Source organism: Pagrus major, chromosome 3 (assembly GCF_040436345.1).
Source record: "Pagrus major chromosome 3, Pma_NU_1.0".
Classification (NCBI taxonomy): Eukaryota; Metazoa; Chordata; class Actinopteri; order Spariformes; family Sparidae; genus Pagrus; species Pagrus major.
Genome location: NC_133217.1, coordinates 16814567 through 16834776, shown reverse-complemented (window position 1 = coordinate 16834776; position 20210 = coordinate 16814567). Strand labels below are relative to the sequence as shown.

The window sequence follows — 20210 nt, the reverse complement described above, 5'->3', positions numbered from 1 at the left end:
AGACCTGAAACACCACTGACCTTTAAAGTGTTCGTGGGCTTTGTCATGCTGCGAGATCTGCCTGAACCTTGCAGCACTCTGCCATATTATAGAATACTGTGGTTCATGGCCTTAAGCGTTTTTGAGGACAAGTGAATAATAATTAGACAAATAATGTCCCACAGCATGCTGGCAGGCAAACGGCATTGGCATTAAAGATGCCATTAATCATTTATCAGCATCACAGTCTCAATTTTCTCACTTTTCAAGAGGAAGACATTCCTGCGGAGACAAGTGCACACTGCTGAAATCTCAGACGATGTTTTAATGTCAAACCTGACAATCGATTTGACTGAAACTATGAAGGCGGACACATAGTAATGTAGCTTTCAATTAATTAGCCAACACAGACAAAATCTTTAAACCCGTACCTATTGATCAACAGTCTGATAATCCGACTGCTCTGCCATTTTGTTTGACTTTAATTATTCAGCTTGACATTTTGTGTTCCTGTTAGCTGATTTCTTTTTAGGGGGGGTTTATTTTGTTTTACCGTGTTGCCCTGACCGTTCAGCAGCAAGTGATTTATCCATCCTGCCGCTGTTGGTATTTGACAACCTGGAAATAAGACTCAACAATCAAGTTTTTGGTGGACAAAAAAAACAATATTGCGGCACACACGAGGATAGGATGGACACCTGACATTAACATTCATAATTTACATTTAGAAAATCAACTTTCCTTCTCCAGTATCGCTCATACCACCTTTACCAGTTGTCGCTTGCTGATATTCTTACCCCAACCCTAACTAATCTCACTTCTCGTACTAGCCAATCAGAGGCAGAGTAAAGGCGGGTCGTGACGTCGCCACCATCACCCCACACACTCACTATGAGGGGGCTGGAAGTAACAAAAATTTAAGGTGGTGATAATTAGAGGTGATAATATGCATTGAAATGAAAATTGGATTGATGTGATTTGATTAATTTAAAGTCAATTTGATTAAAAAAAGACGTGACATGATGAAGACAGATTAATGTTTTATCATTTACCACATCTTACATTCATCATTCATCAGTCACAACACAAAAAAAATGTAGTCTATCATTCAAGGAAGGTGTCCTCAAGGGTGAAAGTTAAAAATAATGACAAAAATGGATGTGATGAAAATAACTTTAGAGTGATAAACTGTCAGTCCATATGACCTGTTTGACATTTTATTTCAAACAGTCTTTCTTTCCAGCTGTTTACAGCAAGCAATTTTCTTGGTTTAGTTTGGGAATGAATATGACTATGAGTTAACATTTTGAGTAAAGCATAGACCTTATTATGTGAGGCCCTTTTTTTGGAGATACAGCGGTATATGATCTGTGTTTTCCCCTGTAAACACACCAACCTCTTCAGCATCCTGCCGGCCAGCTGCTGCTCCATTCAACTGAACCTGCGATTTCTATTGGGGATAAAGATAGTCTGGCTTGTTTGTATTTCTTTAAATCAATCACAATCAAATCCACAAACTTCTTGGATGGCACTATGCCCAGGATGAAGCAACAATGCCTTTGCAAAACGGTAACATGCCGATAGTGGAAGGGGAGGAGATTGCCATTGGGAAAACAATTCCCCAAAGCAAAGTTAAAGTCAGCTACACTGACCAGGGCAGAGCTGCTCACTTTTAAAACTACAGATGACAGGACATTTAAGTTTCATTTGATTGAAATTATTTCTGAAGTTTTCACTTTAGATAATAGTTCATAATTAATCAGTTGAGTCCCTCAAACTGGATCTTTTGTTGTTTTCGGGGGAGCTCAAGTCCCTTATAGCAGCTCCCCCATCTGTTTAATTTTATCTCTCAATAACCAAGCACTGAGGCCTGATGTCAATGTAATAGATCAAGCATTGCATAGATATCACAACAGCCACACTAGCAGATGTGCCGCAATATCAGGCCCACACCAGCCTGTTAAACAATTAAAATACCTGCCTCAGTGATGTTTCATTAATTTATTGTCTTCTTTTTATCTGGAGGGAAGTCATTGATGTTTTTGGTGCAATCCTTGTGATCTAACAGCCTTGGTAGCATTCACCCACTCACGGCAAAATCATAAAAAAAACACACAAAAAAACACTGAAAATATCTATAGACACAACAGTGCTGCTGCTGTTTGCAATGAGAAAACCTTCAACTTGAGCTTTTAAGACTCACTTAAGCTGAGTGAAGTTGATTGATGCTCAAAGTACCAACACTTTATACTTGTAGCCTCAATATAGCCCTGCTAGAAATCCCTGGTCAAGATATCTGTCATCAGTGAAAAGACCTTTACTCTGAATTTCACTCCTCCACTCAGAATGAGTCATCTGTGCTGGATTTCAGACTTTCTGTGGAAGAGCATCACAGATACTGCTTTATTATTCTTCAGATTTGTTTGAATGGAGAGCCACATCAAAATCTTCACATCAGATAATGTTTGACATACACAAAAATATTGATCCCGAGGATTCCACTTAAATATCTCGAAACGTTCTTTTATATTCAGTTTTCTGACTATTTGTGTACTTCAGGTAAAAAGCCTTCTTTTCCTGTGCAGACCATCTTGTTGGTGAGATGGGCTTTTCAAAGGCCCAATACATCTGCTCCAGTTTGTTTCAAGTCCATCTGGTACAATTTTCCAGTGCCAGAGGGGAGTTAGAGCAGAAGTTGAATATTGATTAGACCAATCTGAAATATTCGCCTCCTTAGAGCGGTTGACACCACACGCCCCCGCAAGATTAAGTGAACGGGCAGCCCAGTGAATCCATTCAACAACTTAAGTTAACTTCTTGAGTGGCCTTACAGACTTGCATTATTGTGGCATTGACCTCTGCAGTGAGTAATGAGATGATCTATGCAGTCTTTCATCAGATCTGAAGAGAATCTTTTGAGTCACACAATGGGTAAAAACTGTTCAAAGACAAGTCTGAATCAGCTTTATCGGCAAGTATAGACAAACAAGGAAGAGAACGCATTTGACTGTTTTATCATTGTTTTTAAAGGACTCACACAGGATTGGACAGCTAAGGACAAAGACAAAAAGCTGACAAAATATATGTGAAGTAAAGAGTGTGTCCATTCTGTTTAACATTGTCCCGTCTTCCTGGGGACTAAGAGAGATATTCCCTGGGTTGCCTCCGGGATGAAAGGGGTTGTTGTATGTGTACACTATGACTATCAATTAGCAAATGACAAACTGAACCAAGTGCTGACTACAACGAAGCACGTCTTCGCATGTTGTTAATAGATATCTCTCTACAGCGCTTGTCAGCACTAGTTAAAGTCGCTGGCAGACTACTCGCCACAAGATTTAAGAAAAAAGTGACACGTTGAAATCCAAAAAGAAGAGTAAGCTATATCAACAGGGGACACAACATATTTTTTCCCTGATATCGATCTTGTGAGCAACACATTTGTGTTGATGTTAGCAGAAGGAGAGCTGTTAGCAGCTGGTGGGCAGCAGAGTTCTGTGGTATGTTTGGCTAACTGAGCTATCAGCTAACAGAGCTTAACACACAGCAGGACTGAGAGTGGAACAAGAAATGTTAAACAACTGCAGATTAATGTGACAACACAACAAGTTTTCTTCTTCGAGTTTTACTTCTTTCAGTTTTAAATGCGGTTGGCAAACCAGCATATAGTTGCATTACCGCCACCTACTGGACTGGATCATAGCAGGTGATTGGCAGAAAAAAATTAATTAAATCCTCTCTATTATTCATTATGTAACTTTTTTGCCTTCAAACAACAGTTTCAAAATCACTGTGATGGTACAGTGTCTTGTAATAGGGTGAATGGTGTCTCAGCCACTCAGCCCCCCATCACTTGTATCTGCACCGTGTAACTTCAGTGAGAGGGTAGGATCAGTGTTACATACATGTTTACTTCAATATACGTATATAAGTTGTCAACACATGGCATTGTTACAATGAGTTTTGTTTGTAGTCAGCACCTACATTATGTCTGACAAATTGTTACGGACCTGGGATTTGTATTTACGACAGTAGTATTGCACTCACAAACTGTGTGGGGCGCCAAATCTCACAAATTGACAACTTCTACATAATGTTGCTTTAAGTAGCTTAATTAATTAGAAGACTGCATACTTTCCATGATGTCTTTCCTAACAGACTCTACAATGTATATTGTGTTTTTCAGTTAGTTGTGAGTAAGTTGTTAGTTGTTTCATCTGTTAGTTGTGATTCTCCAACATCAGTACATGTTGGACAGCTTCCAGTTTATTACACTGGGTGCCTGCCTATTCTATGTGGTGTCTTAAGAACAATTTGGAGGTAAAAGTACTTTTAATTCTTATGCTTTTAACTAATAACTATGGATGATAATCACAATAAACAGGAATAGATTTTGGGATGGTTTGCAGTCATGGTTGAAATTGTTTTTTGGGACAGTTCCAGGTCAGTGGTGAAAATGTTAGTCTGGAGCCCTGTGTTCAACATCAGAAAAGTGCCTTGCCCTTTTTCTTTTTATGTCCAGTTAAAATGGGATATAATTAGGTCATAAAAAAAGAAGAAAACAAGTCAAAAGGAGATGAAGAAAATAAGGCAGAGTCCAGTTTTGTTTTCCTACTGTGTGTGAGTTGAAGAGAACGTCACATGAGGTTCCATCAAAGCTTAGTCTAACGAAAACTACCTGCAAGAGCTAACACGGAGTAATGTGGTGTTACAGGAGAATATCTCTGGATGTGCTGCAGAAGTGATGGATTCCTCACATTATACTGTTTAATATGTGGCATGCTGCTCCTCTGCCCTCGCTGCCATACTTTTTCATCTGCTCTGGACGGCAGGGATCCATTCGCCGAGCAATTCTTAAATTCCCAGAAGCTGTAGTTGTCATTAAAGGAGAAATCCGCGAATGTAGTTCTGTCAGAAACTGTTCTTTTCTGTTGAGGTATTGCACCATAAAAGCTCGAGCCAATACTTCTCTTCTTCCATACATTGCAGTTTTAGCTCAGTCAGTGCCGCAAACCTGGTCTGCTTCGAAGGAAACAGTACGCATTGCTTGTTAATGGAGAGTAAACCAATTTCTCTTTCTCCACCTTCTCTCAGTTTTAGATGTAAAATGGGCCGAACAGTCTGTGCTGTGAGTTTTGTAGATGTGTTCACAGAAAATGACGTCGTTATTCTCTACAGCTTCTTTTCCCTTAGAATGCCACAACTGATGATGCACTATCACAATACTAATTACTGTGTTGATAATAACCACATCTGGTGCAGCAGCTTCATCAGTGGTGGTGACACAACACTCCTGTCCTCTGGGACTGAGTGGCCTCCCTAACATTTCCCAGCTGTAGCATTGCTTTGGTCAGCTGTTGCATCAAAGGCAGCTGTGCATTGTGCCTCCATGTCCCTCCTGTTTTTATAAGCTAATTTAATGTGTGTTTTTCATTCAGCCTTAATTTAGATTAAGTCCACATATCAACCTTTCAACTTGTGTTATATTCCCACTCACTGTTCTCATCAGCTTTGTTTCGAGATGCAGCACACATCTGTTGGCAGTGATAAACTCAGATAAACCCACTGTGAGCTACCTGCCCGGCATCAAACAGCTGTTAAACCAAGTTAGCGACTAGCTGGCGAACAGTCAAGCTTTAAAAGTGAACTAGTAGACATTAAGAAAGAGCTAAGAGAGAACATTTACCAGATGGCCAGAAAAAAATAAAAATAAAGGAGCAACATGTAAGAATTGGCAGCCTGTCAAAGTCATGCTCAAAACAAGCAGCAGGGGGCAGCACATAACCAGAGTCAACACTAATTGCTGCTAACTGCAGCTAGTTAGCTCATCTAGCTATGCCGCTAGCAGTCCAGACAGTGAGCTTGGAGCACCAGGAGAGAGTTGGTACTTAGACTGCGAGCTCAGGAGTTTTGGACCGGGATGGGCTGGGGATAGCTGGTTAGCATGCTAACCTCAGTAAATATTGCGTCATCACAAACATGAAAACTGTTATTCCTTCACATTCTGTGGATGATTGTAGTTATTATTTTTTATGTTTTTAACAAAAAATCTGACATATTGCACCTTCAATGTTGTTGTAAATAACAGCTAATAATTTAAGACCACCAGATCTCTGCACAGGCAATACCCATTGGCCGGGGGCATTACATTTTCAGGTTGTCCATCCATCCCATTCTTGTAAACACAATATCTCAAGAACGCTTTGGATTCAAGGATGAACTGATTCCATTTTGGTGGTCAAAGGTCAAGGGTCAAGGTAGAAGTGATGTCATGCGTCCCATTCTCGTGAATGCGATATCTCAGAAACACCTTGAGGGAATTTTTACAAATTTGGCCCAAACACCCACTCGAACGCAAGATGAAAATAATAGATTTTGGTGGTCAAAGGTCAAAGGTCACTGTGCCCTTAGAAAAACATATTTTTGGCCGTTACTCAAGAATTCATCATCACAACATTCTGCAAAAAATGTTCTGGCCATTATTTAGTGCCAAAGCTCAGGAACCACTGCTTGACTGGTGCCTGGAGGCATACAAGTGCAAGAAAGTTATATTTTCTAGTTTTCGTCAAGATCCATGCATTATTCCCTGAGAAATTAACAACATTTTCGAAAAACACCCTATCTCAGACTAATAAAAGAAGTGAAAAAAATCCTGGATCTTTATCTGAACAATCCTGCTGACAAACTAACCAACAAACTGACATGGGTGAAAACATAATGTCCTTGGTGGAGGTAATAAAAAAACACTTCACACAAAAGTGATAAAACAAGAGAGATGAATTATAATGATGTTGAGATTCACAAAAATATGCAGAATTAAAATATTCAACAAAAAAAACAACACTCGGTGAAAACAATTGAACACTGAGGTGAAGAGTTTAGACATCATCATCATCTTGAATTGGCCAGAGGTAATAAGTATTGATCTTAAGAAAGCTTTGCAAATAATTCCATGTGTTCAGTGCGCGAAAACTGAAGGCAGAGTTTCCAAGTTCAGAATAAAGCCGTGAGATATGAAGCATAAGACAGTTAGTAGAGCTGCCGGACTACAGGATCCTGCAGCATAGACGTTATACATGGTGATGAATGTCTAATAAGGGATTTGTGGATGAAAAGATACAGCCGATACCGGAGTTTATCACACCCCTGTGCCACAGAGGACCAACTTTGTTATACAGAATACAATTGTGAGTGTCAGAAGGATCTGCAGTGATGAATCTGAGGGCAGAGTGATAAACTGAGTGTAGGGGTTTGAGGGATAGAAAGACCGCCTCACTATACTGTCCTGCAGTTTAAAGGAAAGCTGGATCTGTTTCTCTACAAAAAATCTGAGGTTTTGCCACAGTTTGGTGATGAGATTTTCAATATGATCGTTAAATGTTTGCCCTCGATTGGCCAAAGCATTTTAAAAACTGCTTCGAGGACAAATTATCTTTTTTATTATTATTATTCAAATTCAGTCCAAGGATAGAGGGTGTTCCAATTGTGCAAGGTCCTGGTCATCACTTAACCTAGAGGCCACATCATGGAAAGATACAACATGTAAAAGCATCAACTATGAGGTAGCCTGGAAACAAAATGCCTCTTGCAGGAGGTTGTTTTGAGTCCTGACAGGCTCAGGCTTGAAATGTCAAGTTGTTATATAGCTGTCATCTCAGAGTCAGTAATGAGGAGAATGATATTGCTCAGACCGCAGTGCCCAAACAGGTGATGCTAGTCGCACCGGGGGTCAGCTTCGTGATTTTTCCTCCATGTGTCACCTCCTTCCACTGACCGAAAGCAACTGCTACTGTCAAACTATGTGTCTGCCAATTACTGCTCCAGCTTGAGTGAGTATTGTCGGACATAATAATAGAGACGCATCGCCTGGCTTGCCAAGCGGTAATTGTTGAGCTCTAAATGGACACTGGATTGTACTGAATTGGTGTTTGAATGTCCAAAACATGCCGAAGCAGGACAAATTGTGCTTTCTCTTTATTTTTACATGTTTAATTCGTTTCTTAAATAAGCGAACATGGCTGGATTTCCATGTCTCGGTGCCATGTTGTTTGGCTGACTTGGGGAATTCATGAAAACAAGCCCATTTATAGATTATGGCTATTGGTACAACAAAAGGCTGGAAAAGACAAAGATGGCAAAGCAACTAAAAAAAAGAGGGAATGAGGGATGTGATATAAATAGCCCAGAAATAAATATCTCTGCTTCTTTGTTCCCCTCAGAATGAACCAGGCTCCCACCTCTGGTTTTGAGGAGGATGTGGGCGCCAGAACAACACATCATGTCATGTATCCAGAAAGTGCCATAGACCTGGACAACACCACCAGTCTGGTGCTGATCCCTTTCAAGACTCTGGACCTGCAGTGGATCATTAGTGCTCTGACCACGGGTACCATTAAACAGTAAGTGTACTCATCAAATGTTAAAGCTGCAGCCAATCAATATTTATGTATTGAGAATGGATTAAATGACTGTGTGTAATGTGAAAGTGTTGGTAATAATGACGAACCCATGAAGAATAATCACCTGACTCTGCAGCTCCCCGCAGTGTTTTAGTGTCTTTCAGCTTATTGTTTTGATTTTACAACCTGCAAATTTACCGTGTTGTCAGGGTGATTTGTTATTTCAGTGCTCTCATCGACCTCACTTCCAACCACAGAAAAAAAACCTCTGATAAACACGCTCTACACTACCTCTCCAGCACCACACAACCCACGGACAAAGTAAGCAGCTAAGGCGCTAGTGTCAGGAGTCGGTGGAGACCTAAACAGAGCTACAAGGAAAACTTATATTTCTGTATAACTTCTGATAATATGACAGTGTTGCCTTATAGGTTGTTGCACTGCCACCAAGTAACCAAAATAAATAAGTGAATGCAGGTTTGAAATTGAGGCATGAATGTGCATGTTTAAAATACTTTTTATTGCCAACTTAAACAAACCTTAAATTTAATTTAAGCCCATTGCTAGAAATGCAGATATTGCCTCACAATGCCTTACCAACAGTCAACATTCGAAGTGGTGGTCCAGTGCTTGAACATTAGATCTATGCTCTTGGCCACTGAGCTGGACAGCAATGCTCAGATATTAATGAAGAAACAATGGCAAGAAATAAAATATTAAAAGAACTGACAACAACATGACATAAGGGGGGCAGGGGTTTGATGCCACAGCTCATTCATATCTTAAGACACGTCAAGTAAACACGTTCGCATATGTTTGATTGTCATTCCATGGTTATTTTTTTATTTTTTTTAACTGTCCCGTCATCGATGCATGGGCATCATTTCTGTAGACATTATTTAGTCTTGTTTCAAAGCAGAAATTCTTCAAATTTTCTGTAAATATACACAGCTCAGTTGGCAGAATAAAATGCTGGCATTTCACATGTCTGCAAACCACAGATACATTTAAAATTTGCATGTGTCATGCTTATCATATCAACATTTATACAATAGGTGTCACATCACATTCACATTACCTTTACTGTATACAAGCTGACATTTTAATGTCGTGACGATATCAACTCAGTGGTTTTTGTGCCTAATCCTAACCAGACCATAAGCACAGTCTTAAAATGAAGAAATGATTTACCAAGATTTACCAAAATGATTTACCAAGTAATACTTATTGTGCATCCAATACGAAAGGCCCTCCAATTTTTAAATGAATGAAAAAATGTGCATGTTCGAGAGCTGAATTGTCCTAAGAAAGGCTGTGAATGTATCACCATGCATCATGCATGTGTCGCACTCCCAGATTCATTTACACTCTCCAAATACCAGATTGTCATAACAATCACACTCACTCAGTGCTGCTATTTGTCAGGTTGCCATAACAAGGATAATCACTCAGTTTTAATCTTCCAGTAAATTTCACCTTCAGCTGTTTCACTCTCAATGACCCGTAATCATTAGCTTGATTACTGGACATCCAGGGGAAAAAAAGTGAAGGCACTGCCAATGAATGCCACTGCCAATAACTCAAACACGGCAACATGTAAGATGGTAGAGGGACGAGTAAATCCAAACAAATGTTTCCTATAAATGTGCGGTTGTCTTCCAACTCTGCCAAAGCAATCATTATGCGCCATTAAATTTCATTTTACTGGCAGTAATGTCAGCATTAGCCCAACAGCCATTAGCTCTTAACTGAGTGTTGTGAAATATTTTGTTACATTTCCTGGTCTTGTTAAATAAAAAGGGGCTCTATGAAAGGGCAGAGCTGTGTGAGGGGGCACAGGACTGACTTAGAATAGTGCACAGTCTAAATAAGGCACTTCTCTGTGCAAAAATGTTAAGCCTATGTGTGTTGAAGGACTTTTCACCATATGGGTGTAGCGTATATTATAACTCACAAGAGATATGAGGGACAGTTTTCATATTCGTTCACCACAACATGCAGAGGAGCCAGTTGGAGCCAGTTATTGTACAGCACACATTTCTAAATGGCATTAGACCAGTCTGTATAATCTCTGAATTTTAATGAGACTCATAGCTGCAGAGGCAATAGCCTTGATAAACCTTCCCTTAATTGGAAACATTTGTATCTCACCATATAGTCATTATTATAACGCTTTCAACCAAGTCTGCACGGGTGTGGTGTAGGACTGACACTGACTTTAAATTTACACTTTGTCAGCTCAGTGTGCTTGTTTTTGTAGCTCCTTCATTCATGAAAATTGTATAAATATGAATTAATTGCGTATGAAAATTAAAACATTTTCATATGCAAACTGAATGTTGACAACTCAAGGAGCAGCACACAGCATTAAACAAAGAGCCTCGCACATTTTTATGGTTTCATTTATCACTTTCTTCACCAACCTGAAACAGTGACAGTATTTTAAACAGTATTTTAATGAAATGTCAGTTCAATGTTACATTTAATGGATTTTTTTATCATGCTGAGTCAATGTGAATAAACTAAATTACTTAGTCTGGTTAAATTGAATTAATGCATACATAAACCTTGTGTTTTTATTAAATCATTGCATTTAAAGTTATGGGGAAATTCTTCAGACCCTTCAGATTGAATTCATTGAATAGAATTAAAACTGTACTTGTCCTGATTCGATCCAGCCTGATCTGAATACATTTTCAGTCAGACTGAGAGGGGTGGTGTAAACTTTAGATAATTCGTTGAGTAGGGAAATATTAACGCCTAATAACCATGTAAATGCATGATCTGGTTGTTTCTTTCTAATTTGAACACTTATATTCTTTCTGTGCGTGCTCGCCTCACATGGGAGTAACATCAGGTGACGTTTCTTCCTGGAGCGACAGAAATATGGCGTTAGCAAAACAGAACCTGGTGGCAGATCAAACTTTTTGTGTTGGAGATCTTAAAAGACTTCATGATTGTTGATGGTTGAAAGGCTCGAAACAACGAGTTCAAACAAGTGTTTGAAGAAATGAACAGAGCTGGAATCTAAATTAAAAAACGGTTCCTGATGAACTGTAACGGTCCTCTAATGACAGGATGTGGGTCCATCTTAAAAATTGTATTAACAGGCGGAGCGAATGAATGAATGGATGAATGAATGAATGAATGAATGAATGAATGAATGAATGAATGAATGAATGAATGGATGGATGGATGGATGGATGAATGGATGAATTGAATTTTCTCAATAAAGTTTGGGGAAAAACGTCTTCTTCTTCTGTTATATTAAACAGCAGATGCATGACAAAAATATTATATTCTGAATAAATGCTTTGCAGCCTGTAGGCTAAACACAAGGGATCACTTTATTTAGAGTCCATGTAAACAGTTAAGTTGGAATCTCTAATCAATCCATCAGATTGAAGAAATATCGTCCATCTAACCACAGCTTTGTTTTATCCAACCATCCATCTCAGTCCGCTTTGTTTAAGGCAAATTATTTTTCTGAGCGTGATGACGAACAGCTCAGCTCTGCAGGCTCTTATCTGATGAGTCAGAAAGCAAAAAAAAAAGAAAAACTGACAGTGAGCATATGTTAATGTGATGACTGCTAAATCTGCCCATGATATTTAATCAGCTTCTTTCATACAGTTGTAATAAGGAAGAATGCTGTGCATGTATTTTTAGACATGTCCTCAATAAAATGAGATCAAAAGCATGAATGGATGGATCATGCTGAGATTGTGGATGTGATAGCAGTGATTGGGGACAAACAAGCAGAATTGTTTTTTGTGAGAACAGTCTTTCAGGGTTTCTCAAGGCAAGTGAAGCCCAGATTTCAGGCTCCTGGTGTTTTCTTGTGTTACAGGACATATATACCTGTCACGTCCAGGATAAAGGCAAACAAAGATAAGGTGAGTTACAAAAAGTCTTTTATTAAACATGGCTTTACTTATATTGGGACTTTATGGATTCTATTTTTTTTAAATTAATTTAAAAAAAACTTGTACATGGACAACCACATCTGATACTTACATGTGATTGTTGAACTTCTCATTTCAAAAGAAGGGGCATCAATCACTGTATACTGATGGCAGTGTGACAGATACATTCTGATTCTTAGTGGTGCTTCCAATGGTGGAAAGTAATTTAGTACATTTACTCAAGTACTGTACTAAGTACAGCACTTGTACATTTTACTGCACTGCATTTATTTGATTTGATCTCTTACTAGTTACTCTTCAAAGATTTTACATGCAAAAGATGTGATGAGCTTATAAATTATGGTGCAGTGCTTAATTTATGTAATAATTCATTATTTTTTACGAAGAAACTATATTGGCTTAACTCAAATTACAACATTATGTAATACTATCCAATTATATAATGTATTATTAATAGTGTAACACTCTGAAAATAGTGTTTCTGCATCATAAGTACTTTTACTTGAGTAACATTTTGGACGCAGGACTTTAACTTGTTGTATTCAGTATATAGTGTATTTTTAGACAAAGGTGTTTCTACTTTTACTTGATTGAGGATCGGAGTATTTTTCAATTTGACAAGTGGTTTGTTGCTGCAGTTAAAAGCGCATATGGCGCTTGTCACTGACACATAACGTTACTGCCAGCATAAGGTGATTCTTTACAGGAATGTATCACTGCTGTATGTCACTGCTCTGCCAAATAAAAATGGCATGCCACTTGTCCTCTACTGACCTTGGCTGCTTTTGTAAATATATTGGCTTGAATTACTTACAGCATACAAAACAAGTGATGCATACTATCAGCCACTTGTCAATCTTGGTGTTGCTGTAACATTAACATTTTATATCGAAATAAGATGCCGGGCGCAAACCACTAACAACTTGAATCTTTCCTCCTGATACTTTTTTTCTTTTTTTTTCTTTTGTAAACAATTCTTTATAAAGAAATGAATCTTTACCTCTTGCCTCCGTAAATGACAAAATAATAGAAATTCCTCTGACTCCTTTTCAGGTGTTGATTTACAGTCCCACATTTTTCAAATACGTCTACGAGTCGTGGCTCGAGGGTCATGGACGATATCCTTCCACCGGATTCCTCAGCTTACTGCTCGCTATCCACATATGCGATGAGGTAAGTTGAACTGCTGCAGTGAGTGCAGTACAGTACTGAAATTCCACAGTAAATTGGAGGATTCAGAATCAAAAATATGTGCATCTGAAGCGATGTGAAAGTCTGTGCTTTTGTTCCTCGTCTGCTCCAGGTCAGCGTGTTTGGATTCGGTGCAGACCAGTATGGAAACTGGCACCACTACTGGGAGGAGAACCATTTGGCTGGAGCTTTCCGACACACAGGAGTCCATGATGGAGATTATGAATATAATGTCACCCTGCTGCTGGCAGACAAGCACAAAATCCAAATGTTTAAAGGCAGATGATACCAAGCCCGTATGTTCGTTGGGATGGCTATCAGATGAACTTCAGCAGCCTTTTAATGTCTATTTTTACTTCCTCTCACGCTGGAAGAACATGTTTGCCATGATTTCCAAAGACACATGAACTCTTTTTTTTCTTCACTGAAGCTACTGTTAAAGAAATGTCACTCCGATCGACAAACCAACAGACAGGGCAAAAGCAACACTGCCACTTGTTTCAGAAACTGAGTGTCTGGGAGTGAACACACAGAAGACAGGAGAATATGTCTTATCAACAAGCATGCTATACATAAAAAGCTTTAGTTATATTGTCTGTGTAAACTTGCTTTTTCTATAATTGGTTAGCATTGTGGCTACTTGAAGCTTTGTGTCTTAATGGCTATTGACACAAAATAAGTCCTGTTGACAGCAGCAGTCAGACAAAGTGCCATATTACTCTGTTGATTTATAGACATAGCAAGAGGGATATTGTGCAAAGTTCATCATTGTCATTCATGCAGGAAGAGCATCTGAGAAATATAACCACTGTCTGCTGATTTAATTGGTGTATATGGGAGGCAGTTTGAGTCCAAATTGACGAACAACATACTTAAAAGCATTTTAATGAGCTTCACAACAAAACACACCACCGACTGTACCATAAATTTCACTTCAGTATAAATTATCACCAAATGAGAATGTGTTTTACATTTTACAATGGCAGGTATGAGAGAGAGAGAGAGCTCTTTTTCATCATACTGACCAAACTCTTATAAACTGCCTGCACTACAGAGCTCCTTGTTTCTTGCTTGTCTGAACTGAGCTGTAAAATATAGTTTGATAAGGCCAAGGGACACTTACAATCAGGTCCAAAGTCAGCCCTAATGTGTGGCATTTATAGATTACCCACACGGCCTCAGCCAGAGTTTTAGAAATGCTCAGGTCAGAGCGTCTCCCCCTCTCAAAAACTATTGACCACATTTTCAATTACAGATATTTCCTGATAATTTGTTCTCAACATGACCGACAAAATGGTGTTTGAAAGCCCTGTCCACACTGCCAGAATTTAAATTAGGCTGACTACAAAACACAGCCACTGCAGCAAGAGTTGACAAATTTTAACATATTGAGTCTGAAATTATTAACTCAGCCCCCCAATTCCCACCTTGTGCACATTTGTAGCCATGCTAGCAGTGTCTGGTAAATCGCTCAACGAAACATTCATGTTCCCCAGAAGATGAATATCAGTAACTTTCATGATCCCCTGACTTCTCCTTCTAACATCATGGGTGTTGAGCGAGATATCTCAACAACTATTGATTGGATTAAGATGAAAGTCAACACACACATTTACGTCACCCGCAGGACGAATTTTAATAAATTTGGTGATATCTTTTCATCTAACTCCATCATCAGCCCAAAAATATATGATTAAATCCAATACTTCACCAAATCACTAGTGACATTCAAATCTAAAATGCAAAACTAATGGCATTCCCATGAGCCTCTGTTGTAGTTTTGCTTTGATGCCAATTAGCATGCTATCAAGCAAAACTTGATGAACATGGTAAATATACCTGCTCCACATCAGCATGTTAGCATTGTCACTGTGAGCGTGTTAGTATGCTATTATTAGCATTTAGCTCGAGGCTGTGCTGGGCCTAAATGAGCGTCACAGTAATGGATGTACAATGGATACTGTACATACTGTACATATACCTGGATACTTCGCCACAACTCAGATTAAAATTTTGCCAAGTGGCCATTAGCAGTATTGCATCAGAAAATCACCATTAGAAAATAGACGTCTGCAGATCTGTTGACAGAACACCTCAAACAGCAACAAGGTTAATTATGACTCTCTCTATTATGAAGTTTTGATCCATGGAAGTTTAATTGATCTAAAGTTTTCCTTGGGTCAAGGATATGGATTTAAAAATCTGTGAAGTCATCACAATGTAAAATCTAACCAGGAAGTAAACCTAGAAGCTAGACAACACTTTGGGCTCATGCACAAGGGGAGCAACTCTAATTGGAATTAATAGCCACCATCTTTGGGCACAGTATCCACTTCTAAATAATACATCCATGGTAAAAGAGCGTGGCTGCAGATTCTTAGTCTTGTTCTCCCCTCCAGCTCCAGCTGAACATGGAAACTGTGGCTGCAGCTATCAGCACAGTGTTGAAGCAATGTCAAAGGCAGAATCAAAACTGTTTTAACAACCTCATATTATGGAGTATTTTTACTCACATCCTTTTGACTACATGGCAAAATGAGAAGTCGGTGGTGAGATAACAATGCTTGGGGTGGATTTTTGAAACGTTTATTGGGCCCTGAAGGGTTCTACTGGAGACCTGTTTTAAAGAGTCGTGCAATAGCGAAGCCGTTGATGAGATTTTCATCACTCTCTGTTGTAAAAAAAAAAATGATTTAAAGCTTTTAAATGCTCAAGGTGTTCCTCAAACACCAGCTTCTTTATTAAGTTGTCGACATTCATTATTCATCACGGGAATCTGATATATGAAACAGCCTAAACAGGGGTGCCTTATCATTAAAATCAATGATGTACTGAACATTTTTGATGTACGTTGTGACATATTGTTCATGAAACGTGGGTGTTAAGTGCCTTTAATGGAATTTTTTAAGACTTAATTTCACCATCAAATTGTTGTAATTATGTGTACTGTAATTATCATTTGTATTTAATTGTCAGCAACCTTTACAAGCTTTTGTTATTTTTGTGTATGCAGTATTGATTTAACAAATCAAAAGCATGATATTATAACCATCTTAAGTATTTGTGAGTAAGATTTTCTTTTGTATATACCACAGGACAAAATGCTGGTTACATGTTGAGTAGGTGTGTCAACAGCTTCGCCTCTCTAGTTTTGATTAATAACAGCTATGTTGTTTTGTCCAGGCTTGAAATTATCTGCTGCACTTGCTGAACTTGTTGTAGATGTGTCAAGACTGAATGCTTTATGCCTTCCTGAAACACACACGCTCTTATCCTGCCTTCATGTTATCATTTTACACCAACAAATCTGAACATCTGAAATGTTGTGTTACCTCTGATTCGTCAGAACTTGAGCTCGGTGGTGCTTCTGTAATAGGCTATGATTTGCTCCATGTGCCTTGAAACATAATGGGACATTTGCCCGTATTGTCAGCATCTTCCTGATCGTTTTTTTCTCCACATGAGAGCAGGCTGATGAAAAGAGGAGCCACAATATTTGTTTAATTCAAATATGTCAGCCACAGTGGTGTACGTCTGTTCTGCAGGGGACACTGTCACCTAGTGGACAAGAACGTGTATCAGCATTAACATCCCTTGATTTGTCCTTTACATGACTGATGTGATGACTTAGTGTTAACTGGCACTTTTCAAACTTCATTCAGTGTTTAATGTTCAAATACAAAGTCTGTCTCTCACCTGTATTTGTTCTATTTTTCCATCCCGGTGAGCTCTTTAATGTTGAATAGTTATGTAAAACCCATTAAAGCAGCACATTCAGAAAAATCTAATGTTTATATTCGTTGTGAAATTTCCGTGGTCTGAAGAAGTCTCAGGTCACTGACACTGACTTGTGTGGGAGAGATGTATAATGCAGTCTTGCATTTTTGAGTGGACTTCTACATTGTGGTAAAATTTTGTGGTAAAACAAAATTGGAGCTTTTCTTGCTGAAATGTCTGAAAAGGACAAGGAGGTTAATTCATTCTAAATAATACATTTCAGACCTTTATGCAGAATTTGTGTGGGTAAACTGTAATGTAAATAGCTGGCTTGTATGCAAACGTATATAGGCTACGGAGACCAGAGGGAAATAAATCAGTTTACAACAGTCAAGATGAGTTAGAGGCATCGAAGTTTGGAAGTTAAAGTTGAATTGGACATGTGGCCAATTCTTACGTATTGAACCTACTACTACATACTTTAAGAGTAGTTTAAATAATTTAATGAGACAAAGTAAAATATGGATAATTATACATAAACAATGTCCATGATTTGAAGAAAAATCAGTGTTTCTAGCCAGTATGATAATTAAAAATAAAAATATCAAGATTGTATGCCCTGTGGCAACAACTTTGAATGTGTCTCTCTGGTTTCTGCTGTTGTGAAGATTGTGTTTTGCCTCATAGATATTCATCTCATGTCTGCCAATTTAAATTATTTTCTTTTAAAGGATGAAATCAGAAACATGGCCATTAGTCAGCTTTAATTGGTGAGGGGGTGGGTGTTCATTTGAGTGCCCCTCTCTATGAGGTAAGTCTGTTCCACCATCACACGCTACAGCTAATAGACTCGAATAAAAAATTAAAAAATATGTGAATGCCAGCAGGTTGCTGAGGTTATTATTTATCCTTCCTATTACACACTGTTGATTCTCTTATCACAGTAATGAAACTGTGCACCAACAGGCTGTTTGAGTTTTACATCAGATGCTTAAATTAGATTAAAAGGGAAAATAAGAGAAGCTACAGTTGTTATCCTGGAGGAATTGGCCACAAGTGAACTGCTACACATTTATGCTCTTTGCTTTTTTGTTTATTATTAAGCAGCTCAGTTTCTCAGCTTGACTTCACAGTGCAGCTGTTTTGCGGCTGCTGTGGGAGAAACTTTCACAAATTAGTATAATTAACGTGCCGGATCAGCAATCACTTTATACTGTTTTCATCCGTTGTTTTAATATCATGTCCGTTGTTAACAGCACAAACCTCATTCAAACATCCAGACTGATCGCAATGTGATCACTGTAGAATCTGAATGCATTAAAGGCTGTGGACCCATTCACTCACATTGTATTTATAGCTCAGCCTTTATATGCAGTACATGTCACATTAAAATTTCAAAATGCTCATTTTGGCACACTGATTATCTATGTATAAGCTCCTAATAATGACATGAAAAGGTAATGAGATACAGAATGCATTGAACTGAATGGAGTCTGTTTAGTCACAACTTTATTTATATTTCAGCCAATGTATAAGGACACACTCCTATCAAAATGTTCGGTACTGCACACTGATCAGCTGCTTCTGAGCACATTGTGATGACATTTATAATTTTTAAATTATAATGAGTTACATGATTTTGTAAAGCTTATGGCGCTCAGGTCACTCCGACTGTACTTATCCATTTATTTTAAGATACTCAGTATGGAAAACTAATCAATCACACAAACTCTGCTTATAATGAAAACATTTATAGTTTATGAGATATAAGATAGTTCTGAACTTGCTGGCACCCCTTTACATCCCATTTCACACATACATAATAAAGCCATTTGAATTATTTAAAGTTATGCACTGAATTACAGCCTATACGAGTCTCAGAACTCATTTTATATCAATACAACTCCAGAAGATAACATCCAGTGTGGAAAACAGATCAAGCATACTGTATATAAGCTCATGATAAAGAGCTGTAGGATATAGTGCATGGAAATCAGTGGGACTTGCAGACATTGCGTGTATACCTCAGACATTATATACAAGGGCCATTCAAATAACTTAAAGCTCACAGCTGCATACCAGTCAACCATATATGTTCATGCATGCAGTCCATGTTGCTACTGTAGTACCCACGCTATAAATAAGTGATTGAATACAATGTAGTTTAAAATATTCAGAGTGGCCTTCTGGTAAAATGATGACTTTATTGTGAGACACAAAAGGCATCTAAGTGCTAAAGAGCTTCATTCTCTTCTGCCTATAACTTTATACATTATACACCATGACTGCCTTCAGGTTTCTTAAGCCTAATAATCATATGGTCAAGAAACGTGCTTCAGCATGATTCAATTCTTCTAGCCCTATGAGTTTAAGTTATGAAATACTGTATGGCATTTTCATTTGCTTACATTACAATCTGTGTTCAAATAGCAGTTGTGGTGGAAGTATTTAAATCTTTAACTACAATTTAAAAATAACCCATTAAAGTAAAAGTCCTGCATGAAAAAAAGGTATTATCAACACAAAAAAATAGAATAGAAGACTGCACATCATTATATACATTACTGCATTATAATTATTGATGCATTAACATTTCTTTCTTTCTTTTTTTCTATCTATCTATCTATCTATCTATCTATCTATCTATCTATCTATCTATCTATCTATCTATCTATCTATCTATCTATCTATCTATCTTTCTTTCTTTCTTTCTTTCTTTCTTTCTCTCCACCACTGTCATACAGTTGCTATATATAATATAATATAATATAATATAATATAATATAATATAATATAATGTAATTTAATGTAATGTAATGTAATATAATATAATATAATATAATATAATATAATATAATATAATATAATATAATATAATAACAAAGTTCATTTTAAACTCCTGGAAACAGCAGCACAAAAAAATTTCAGCACATGGTCTATGTGATGATATAACATGAGCTTCAGTAGTGGAATAAATAAATAAATAAATAAATAAATA

The 20210-nt window shown here is 37.9% G+C and overlaps 1 protein-coding gene across 1 annotated transcript in view; it reads left to right on the top strand.

Moving 5' to 3' along the window:
- Positions 1-17278, top strand: part of LOC140993424 (CMP-N-acetylneuraminate-beta-galactosamide-alpha-2,3-sialyltransferase 1-like) — a 29974-nt gene extending 12696 nt beyond the window's left edge. Inside the window, exons 3-6 of the mRNA XM_073462852.1 lie at positions 8199-8378; positions 12229-12274; positions 13358-13477; positions 13608-17278. Coding sequence (XP_073318953.1) covers positions 8199-8378; positions 12229-12274; positions 13358-13477; positions 13608-13781 — 520 coding nt within the window. The 3' untranslated portion in view covers positions 13782-17278. The remainder of the gene's footprint in view (positions 1-8198; positions 8379-12228; positions 12275-13357; positions 13478-13607) is intronic.
- Positions 17279-20210: the final 2932 nt, after the last annotated feature.